Source organism: Arachis hypogaea, chromosome 8 (assembly GCF_003086295.3).
Source record: "Arachis hypogaea cultivar Tifrunner chromosome 8, arahy.Tifrunner.gnm2.J5K5, whole genome shotgun sequence".
NCBI classification, from domain to species: Eukaryota; Viridiplantae; Streptophyta; class Magnoliopsida; order Fabales; family Fabaceae; genus Arachis; species Arachis hypogaea.
This window is the reverse complement of record NC_092043.1, coordinates 728,988-738,459: the sequence shown is the minus strand read 5'-3', so window position 1 is coordinate 738,459 and position 9,472 is coordinate 728,988. Positions and strand designations below refer to the sequence as shown.

The 9,472-nt window shown below is 31.2% G+C and overlaps 2 protein-coding genes across 3 annotated transcripts; one reads left to right on the top strand and one right to left on the bottom strand.

Moving 5' to 3' along the window:
* Positions 1 to 890: 890 nt before the first annotated feature.
* Positions 891 to 2,432, bottom strand: LOC112705551 (uncharacterized). Its single transcript, XM_025756392.3, has one exon. The coding sequence runs from the start codon at positions 2,254 to 2,256 to the stop codon at positions 1,072 to 1,074; it is 1,185 nt and encodes a 394-aa protein (XP_025612177.1). The 5' UTR covers positions 2,257 to 2,432; the 3' UTR covers positions 891 to 1,071.
* A 262-nt stretch (positions 2,433 to 2,694) lies between these two features.
* On the top strand, positions 2,695 to 3,939 carry LOC112708297 (CBS domain-containing protein CBSX3, mitochondrial). 2 transcript variants are annotated; one of them, XM_025760484.3, is made up of 4 exons: positions 2,695 to 3,186; positions 3,274 to 3,349; positions 3,488 to 3,561; positions 3,661 to 3,939. In XM_025760484.3, exons 1-4 carry the CDS (start codon positions 2,923 to 2,925, stop codon positions 3,862 to 3,864), a joined length of 618 nt encoding a protein of 205 aa, XP_025616269.1. In that variant the 5' UTR covers positions 2,695 to 2,922; the 3' UTR covers positions 3,865 to 3,939. The 2 variants fall into 2 exon arrangements, with proteins under 2 accessions (XP_025616269.1, XP_025616268.1); XM_025760483.3 differs by having other exon boundaries at positions 2,814 to 3,186; positions 3,265 to 3,349.
* Positions 3,940 to 9,472: the final 5,533 nt, after the last annotated feature.

Below are 9,472 nucleotides of genomic sequence, written 5' to 3'. Positions count from 1 at the left end.
TAAAGAATGTCATGTTGCATATTTTGATTGTCAAATTAGTAATTAGTCATTGATATTGATAATGATATATAAAATAGATAGAGTGGCCGAAGGAATGAGAGAAATAGAGAAAGGAAGATGGAGGAAGGGAGAACTCTTTAATTTTGAAAGGAAAGATTTGATTTCAATTGCAATGAGGGAGTGATATGTGATACATTTTAGTTGTAAAATTAGTAAGAAGGAGGAAAGAATTCTTTAATTTTGGAAAAAAAGATTTAATTTCAATTACAATTACAATGAGAAAGTGATATGTGGCATATTTTAGTTGTAAAATTCGTAAAAAGAAGAGGAAAATTCCTAAATTTTAGAAGAAAAAATTTTATTCTAATTACAATAAAAAAATAATATGTGACACATTTTAGTTGTAAAATTAAAAATATGATATATAATAGATAAATAATAAATGATAGATAATAAATTTGCAATTGGAGATTTGCAATAGAAATAAAAGAGTGGAAGGTATTTGCAGTTGGAATAAAATATCCAGAACACTTCTAATTTAGATATACTAAGAAGATGACATGTGATAATTTTTTACTATAAAATTAGATATATATAATGAATATTTAAATTGATCTATGAATTAACAATTTCTTTTAAAAACATGGGAATTATATTAATTCATCAAGGGCCTAATATATCTAGTTAAACTTGAGCACAAATATTTTTAATTAAATTATTTAATATAACGTATCAATGAGTTATAGTTTAAATAATATAATTTTTTTATTTTTATCTAAAAGTTTTAAATTCGAATCTCGCTCCTAATTTAAAAAAATATATAATCCTAATTTTAGAAAAATATATAATTGAAAGGTAAAAATTGAAACGTAACATTAATAGTTAAGAACTATTAAATAAAAATAATTTTCACTTATTACTTTACCTGAAGTGAAATGAAGTGCCACCTCATCGAAAACAATAGTAAAATACAAAGAAGATGGATAAAATTTTCAACCATATACACCCGGTAATGAGTAATCCGTGAACCATAACAATCATGTAAAATTTTGGTTTATTGGGGGGTTTGAGTTACATGATGTCAGCAGCCTTATTATTATCTCCACAGCGGAATTTGCAACCATGAAGGCGAGGTTTGTCCGGGTTATCAGGCTCAGAGTCACTCGGTTCCATGAACAGACCTCTCAGGCACCGTCGTCGAACCACAGGCCTCGGGTAACTCACACGGTTACCATTCATTTCAACCCTCCTTGTTTCCAAAGCTGGAGCCTTCGGTTCATGACTCTGCTGATAATTAGGAAGAACAACGCGAACACCTGGGTCTCTTTCACTCACTGAACCTTGCACCATCACCGAGTTATTCACGCTTTGTATGTTACTGTTCACGTACGCCTTGTTAGCAGCCACGTCATCATCATCATCATCATCTTTCTTCTCTGAAGCAGAAGCGTCGTTCTCATCACCTGCATCTGTGGTTTCTTCTTCTTCTTCTTCTTCTGGGTTCTTCTTCTTGTAGGCTCTGTGAATGCGGATTGAACCGTCTTTCTTGGTTTTGTTGGAGGAACCTTCTGCCACGTGCATTGTTGCGCCTTTGTTGTCGCCAGCAAGTGTAACAACACTAAAGCTCTTGTGGTCATCATCAATCTCCGTGGGTGGTTGTGTTGGGGTCACAGTGGCTAGTTTCTGAACAAAGCATGAGATGTTTTCTTTGATGCCTTTTTGCAGTTGGGTATTAACATGGTCTTGTTTTTCTTCTTTGAGGGGTATGGTTGTGCTTGATACGTTCATAGTGGAAGTGTTGCCTGAATTACTCACAACTTTGATGTCTTTTCCACTGCTTGATGATGTAGCAAACATCATTTTCCTCTCTATGGATTCTTCTTTGATTGGTTCGTGCTCCATCACCAGCACTATCTCCTTTGCTTCTTCCGGTTCCTTCTTGAACTCTGCTGACTTCATCTTTTCATGTTCTTCATGTTTAGAGGCAGAGTGAGGGGTTCGAGAAGGTGAAGACACTGGGGAATCAAGGATCACAGAAGACGCTGGTGACTCTGCTGGATGAGAAGGTGCTTCTCGTTCTTGTTGCTGCTGAGATTGGGAAGAAGGAGAAGAATGTGGTAGTGCAGGTGCAGGTGCAGGTGCTATCCCTGGAGGCCGAAAAGGTGGTCGTTCAGGTTTTGATTTTTGTTTTGAGGCTGATGATGATGATGATATCCATGGGATCTTAAAACGAAGTTGCTTCTTTTTCTGCGGCATTATTGCTCAAGGATTATGGAAATATTTTGGCTTGGTTTATGTTAATACCAAACACTGCACTGCTTTTGTATTTATATATGTAATTTGAAGGATCAGGAATTTATTATTATACCTTGGATGCATTGATGGACTTCTATGAGAGATGGTTTAATTTGGCTTGACTGCACAATTATTTCGATCATGTTTTCACATTCATTATTATTCCTTTGAAAACTTAGCTTGCTCATTTAGTTTGTGCTTTCCTTAAAATCTTTACCTCATCCAAGTTTATTTTAGTTTCAAATAATTCTTATCTTGCCCCGTTGGAAAGAGTTTCTTGTCCATGATCCTAAAAGAATATACTTGGCCCTTGGTAAAGTTTACAGGTTTTGTGGAAATTAATCTTATTGAACAAGAAAATGATCATACATAATCATATAGATGCGTGTATGGTATCATGCAAAAGGTTCAGCATTGTAGTACTACTACCATGTGAAAAGCAACTTTAAAGTTCCTTTCTTGATATTCTCCCTCAAGAAAAGAGTTCATAGACAAGCTATTCTTGTCTTTAAAGCAATACATTAGTTGAGTACATAAAAAACCCCTAGACTATTCATCCGTTATTTGATTTTCTTAATTACCTTAAAATTCAAACATTAGCCTGCATTGATTATTTAAACAAAAAAAATGCTAGGAATTTTAAGGGCATTAAGACTTGGGCAAACCCCTCAAAGGGCATCCATATTCCAACAATGCCATGGAAATGGAATCATTAGCCCCAACAAATTGTCTTCTGGTTTCGGATGTGTGACATCCTCCCCACCCACCATGCAGCTGAAAGGATTGGAGAATGTTACTGTCTCAGAGGTGCTTATGACAAAAGGGCAAGAGAAGATTGGTTCCTGGCTCTCATGCCAAGTTGACGATGCTGTTATCAATGCAATGAAGAACGTAATCTATGATGATTTATTTTACTTAATTTTTATTATGCCAATTTCATTTATTAACAAGAATCATACTATATATAAGGTTTATCAGATGGCTGAAAACAATATTGGATCATTGGTTGTACTAAAGTCAGAGGGCCACCTAGCAGGCATTGTCACAGAAAGAGGTATATTATATATCAGCATTCTAAGATATCTATGCTACACTACTATCATAATTATAATATTTCAAAAAATATTACTAATATTTTAGTAATATTTTTTATTATTTAATAATATTCTTTTCACCTCTCTGTTTTTTGAAGATTGCTTGAAGAAAATAGTTGCACAAGGAAGATCACCCTATCACACACAAGTTGGTGAAATAATGACTAATGAGGTTGATTATTTTTGTCACATGTCATTTATTTTCATTATTATGAGTAATGACTACTAATGAGCCTAATTAATAACCTTCTGTACGTGAATTATTAAACAGCAAAACTTGATAACGGTGACCTCTGACATGAACATTCTTCAAGCAATGCGACTTATGACAGAGAATCGTATCAGACATGTTCCAGTTATAGACGGGAAAATAGTGGGAATGATATCCATTGTAGATGTAGTTCGAGCAGTGATGGAGCAGCAAAATGGAGAATTGAAACGACTCAATGATTACATCAAAGGAGAATACTATTAGCTAGAAACAATTCAATCACTGCAATTATATATAACTCATCAGCTCTGATCTTTATATATAAACATCTTTTATATATCTTCTTACTAACTACCTAAATTAAACTAGTACACATGATCGGAATCGCTCAATATATAGGAGCTATAAATAAATAGAAAAAAGACAAAATAAATAATTTTTAGTCGGTTAATATTAATTAATTTTTTATAATTATAAAAATAATTATTTTTTTGAGAATTTAAATTTGAAATTAAAAGTTTATAATTTAAAATAATTTTAAAAAATAGTTACAGAAAAAATTAATTCTATAAGATTAGTCAAATAAGTGTGAACAATAAAGCCTTCGGTGGATTTTTTTTTTTTTTTTTTAACAATGAAAGGGCATATTTATAAGTTGAAATAAAATTCTAAAAGATCTTCCGTTTGGGCTTTTCAAGTTTAGTGATGATAAGGATTCTAGCACTAGAATTATGTAAAGTAAAAGATGAAGATAGATTCGTGATGCAAAGACGGTGAAGAATATCTTTGGCACGATGAATATGAACCCAGCCCATTGTCGTGCATTAATTGTTGGTTTCAGCTGAGGTAATCGTAGTATCCCCAAAGCACAGATGCATCTTCCATTCTAAAGACGAGAGTAGAAACAAAAAATAATGCAATGCGCATCCAACTTAGGTGGTTATATTTTTGTTTTCTTAACATTATCCATATTTTTTTTTATGGTTTGTGTTGATTATCAATTAAAATCTGAATAATTTAAACATTAACAAAAAAATTTTAAAAGATATTATTAATAAATTTTTTTAACTAATTTTAAAATTTGACAAACATACTTATCATTTTATCTTAATTTTTGATGAATATAATATTAAAATAGTCACTAAAATTGAATAGTCTAACTAACTTTAAAAAGTAAATTATTCATCAAATATTTTAAATTAATCTATGTCTAACATAAAAATAGAAGTCCTATTTCAAAATATCTGATCAGTAGTTTATTTTTAGAATTAACATTATACTTGTTTCGGTACGATTATTAATTTATACATATCGGTATTATATAAAAAATAGACAAAAAAAAATTTGCTATGTGAATTGTATTTGTCTTTGTTAGTATTTATCTTTTATTTATATTTTAAAATATTATATTAATATATCTACAAAAATATCTTTATAAATAACTATAAAAAAAATATTAAAATATTTTTGTTACAAAAATAAAAAAATTATTTAATTATTTAATAAAAATAATAATAAAAATATATTTGTCTTCTTATAGTTATTTATAAGAATATTTTTGTATATATAATAATATAATATTTTTTAAAAAATAAATAAAAAATAATATAATATAATAACAGAGATAAATACAATTCATATGATAAATTTTTATTTGTTTAATTTTTATATTGTATCAATATATATAAATTAATAATTCATATCGAAATAAACACCTATAATTAATGTTAAAATTATATATATATATATATATATATAAAATTAATAATTTAATAAAATTTATTAAATTATTTAATATTTTTTAAATATTAATTTTACATAAAAACAAATGTAACTGAGTTTTCATCAAAAGGAATATATGCAGGGACGGATCCACTCATATGGGTGTGGGGACAAGCGCCCCACTACAATTTGAAGTTTTATTAATTTGTATATAATAATAATATTTATTGGCCTCCTCTAAATTATTAAATTTGACTCTATAATAATTTTTTATTCAACTTTCGACACTTGATAGCCAATTTGAGAATTTTATATTAGATGTTCATTATAATGATCAATTTTTAAATTTAAATAGGATTGGTGTTCTTTCTTAAAAATCGACTAAAAAGAATATTATCTATCAATTTGTGTTTCTTCTTTTAAAATTAGCTTTAGTTTTTTTCATAATAACTACACTAATTGGATGAACTTTTTTAACTATGAATATTACCAAGAGCTAATTGTATGAAAGTTGAATTTTAAATAATTTTTTAACCACATATAAAAAAAAAGACATTTTAATTATATTGTCCAGATTTTAAAATATAAAATATAAAAAATTAAAATTAAAATTATATGTTATTATTTTAATTATTATTTTAATATTTTAATTTATAGTTAGATATTTTAAAATCTAATATATTTTACAATAACAAAATATAATTATAACAACAATTATGCTACGTATATATAAAATAATCACTTGTATAGAATAAATTTTAAAATATAAATTTTGAAATACAAAATACATATTAAAAATAAGTTAAATGATATATGTATTTGGTAGAAACTCAGTTGCAGTTAACTTCATGTAAAGTTGATAATTAAGAACCGTTAGATTATTTAACTGATTTAACTAAATTTTTATTTAATAACTCTCAACTATCAATTTTATTTAAAATTGATTGCACCTGAATTTTTATTTATATATTTATACACAAATTTATAATAGATAATTTAATAACTATTTTTTTTTATATAAACATAATATTTTTATTATAAAAATTATTATAATATTATATATATTTTACTTCCATTATCAAAATTTTTTAGATTGGACAATGGATATATGTGCATCTTTCTTTCTTTGGTCAGCATATGCGTTTGGTTATTCGGAACGTCAATTAAGGGCTTTGGATTTAGCCAGGAGTATGGTCCTTTCACCTTATCACGATTCTAATAGGACCAGCAAGGAATGGTTTAGTTCTCTTTCCTTTTTTGATGTTGCTGTTGTCGAGAAAGAAGTATTTATCTAAGGTAAATATGTCTTCAAAAACTAGAGGTTAAATTATTTCTCTTTTGATATTACACAATTAAAGATAGAGTAAATTTTGTAATAGTCTCTAAAATTCATATACTTATCTGATTTGGTCTTTTAAATTTTAATTTTTTTATAATAATCTCAAAAATAAAATTTTAGGCATTTGAGTGGTTTTTGTCATATTTTTTATACTAAGTCGGCATTTGAAGTGCTGATGTAGTCATCTTTTGACATAGGAATAAGTATGATTTTGGTCCTCAACGTAGAGATTGAAAATTTATTTCGTCCCTGACCTTTTTTTCGCTATAAAATAGTTCCAAAGATTTCAGTTTATTTTAAAATCGTCTTTTTTACCAATTTTATTTTTTTTATTATTAAATTATCCTTCATTAAAAAAATTATAAAATAAAATAAATATAAAATAAATTAAAAAATAAAAAGAAGAAAGAAAGGGATACGAAGGGGGTGGGGAGAAAAAGGAAGGGGGCTCGAGAACAAGAGGGGAAGGAAGGGGAAGGAGGGGGAGAGGAGGGGGACCACCGCACCACCGCACCACCGTCCCGCCGCTCTGTCACACCACCGCACCGCACCCTCGCACTACACCACCACCTTCTTCTTCTTCTTCTTCTTCCACCGTACCATCGCTCCTGCCGCACCACCGCACCGCACCACCACCATCTTCTTCATCTTCTTCTTCTTCTTCCGCCGCACCACCGCACCACCAATTCTTCTTCTTCTTCTTTCTTCTTCTTCTTCTTCTTCTTCTTCTTCTTCTTCTTCTGTGAACTTGATTTGTTTGTGAAATTTCTAGATTTTTTTGAAATTTGTTGTGGAATATTGTTGTTGTTGAAATTTGTTGTGGAATATTGTTGTGGATTTCTGATGATGATGATGATGATGATGATGACCATGATGATAACGTGGTGGTGGTGGGTTCTGGTGGTGGTGGCCATGATGATAACGTGGTGGTGGTGGGTTCTGGTGGTGGTGGTGGTTCTGTTATGGTGGTTTATGTGCTGTTCTGATGATGATGATGATGACCATGATGATAATGTAGTGGTGGTGGTGGGTTCTGGTGGTGGTGGTGGGAGAAAACACAGCACCGCCGAGACGGGGGGAAGGGGAGAAAGAGAAGCGGGAGGGTGGTGTTGTTTCGGGAAGAGGGGGAAGGGAAAAGGGGGAAGGGAGAAGGTCGCCGCCGCAGCAGCTCCACATCGCCGCAGCCGCTCCACGCTGCTGCTCCTCCACGCCGCTCCTTTCTTCCTCAGCAAATACACAGCGCCACCGACAAGAGAGGAACGAAGCCCTCCGCAGCGCCGCGACCACCACAGCGCCCTCCTCGTGGCGATTTGTACTCTACCAACACCGCATCGCCGTTCACTGCCGCAACCCCTCTTCCCCACCACCACCGCAACCCTTTCCCTCTGTTTCAATTTTTTATTCCTTTTTCTTTAATTTTTCTGATTTAAAGGATTCCATTGTTGTTGTTGATGATACTTCTGGTTGTTTCTGTTTATTCCTTTTATTTCATTGTTGTTGTTGATGCTTTGGTTGCTTCTGCTTCTGCCTATTTTTGCTTCTGTCTGCATTTGCGCTTCTGCTTCTGTTTCTGGTTGAGAAAGAAGAGGGGAGGGAAGGAGGGGTATTTTTGTCCGAAGGACCATTTTACAATAAATTGAAACCTTAGGGACCATTTTGTAGCAAAAAAAAGGCCGGGGACGAAATAAATTTTCGACCTCTACGTTAGGGACCAAAATCATACTTATCCCTTTAACATATTAGACAATTCCAAAACGATATTGCTTGGTTTGGTGCCCAATTTTAGATAAAATGATGTTGTTTAAAAATTTCTTTTAATAAAAAATAAACTATAATCAAACACAAACACTCATCCATCTTCTTCACTTCTACTCTTTTTCTTCTTTCTTTCTTCATCAATGGAACTACTTTAGGGCATGGTTTCTTGGGCTGCATACATTGCGATAACTACGACGACATTTAACGACTGAGGAATATCATCTGCTTCTCAGCTGGTAGGTTATTTTGACTCCATCATTGTTGACAACGAAAGTATGGCTCAAATTTTTTTTCGGCAACACAACGAAATAATGTTTCTTTCATGTAATTGTGGTGTGAGTAGGGATAGCAATATATAACACCTTTACTAACAGAATGTCACGCTTTCGACTGCTCCACTCTAATAGCGAAGATATTACGACAACTTCTATATATAACTATAATAAGTAGGAGCCTTTACTTGAAATTCTTATATACTTTTCTTTGAAAAACCATTTTTTTTAATCATTCATGCATACATGTATATAATACACAAATACATCTCATTACATTTTACATTTTACAAGAATAATTTTACAGGTAACTTACAATATATATATATATATATATATATATATATATATATATATATATATATATATATATATATATATATATATAAAATATTACAAATTCTATCCCTTTGTACAAGATATAATAATAATGGCGAGGCAAAATAATAACTAATTACAAGACCAGTCTAAAAATACAGAAGTAAACGTCCAATACTTATCTTCTTCGTTTATTTTCCTGAAAAATATAGGGCTGTAGGAAATGAGAAGCTAACCACACAGTTCTCTGTTGGAGAAGGGAATGCTGCAAAAGTAATGTAAATATATACACTGATGCAGATTTTACACCACAAACTACCGGCAAGTGCACCGGATCATATCAAGTAATACCACGGGAGTGGATTATCATTCCTATGGGAATTAACGGATTAAACAAGCAATAATCGATTGATTATTCTAGTCAGACAATCAGAATTTAGAGTTTCAATAGCAAAAAAGGCAT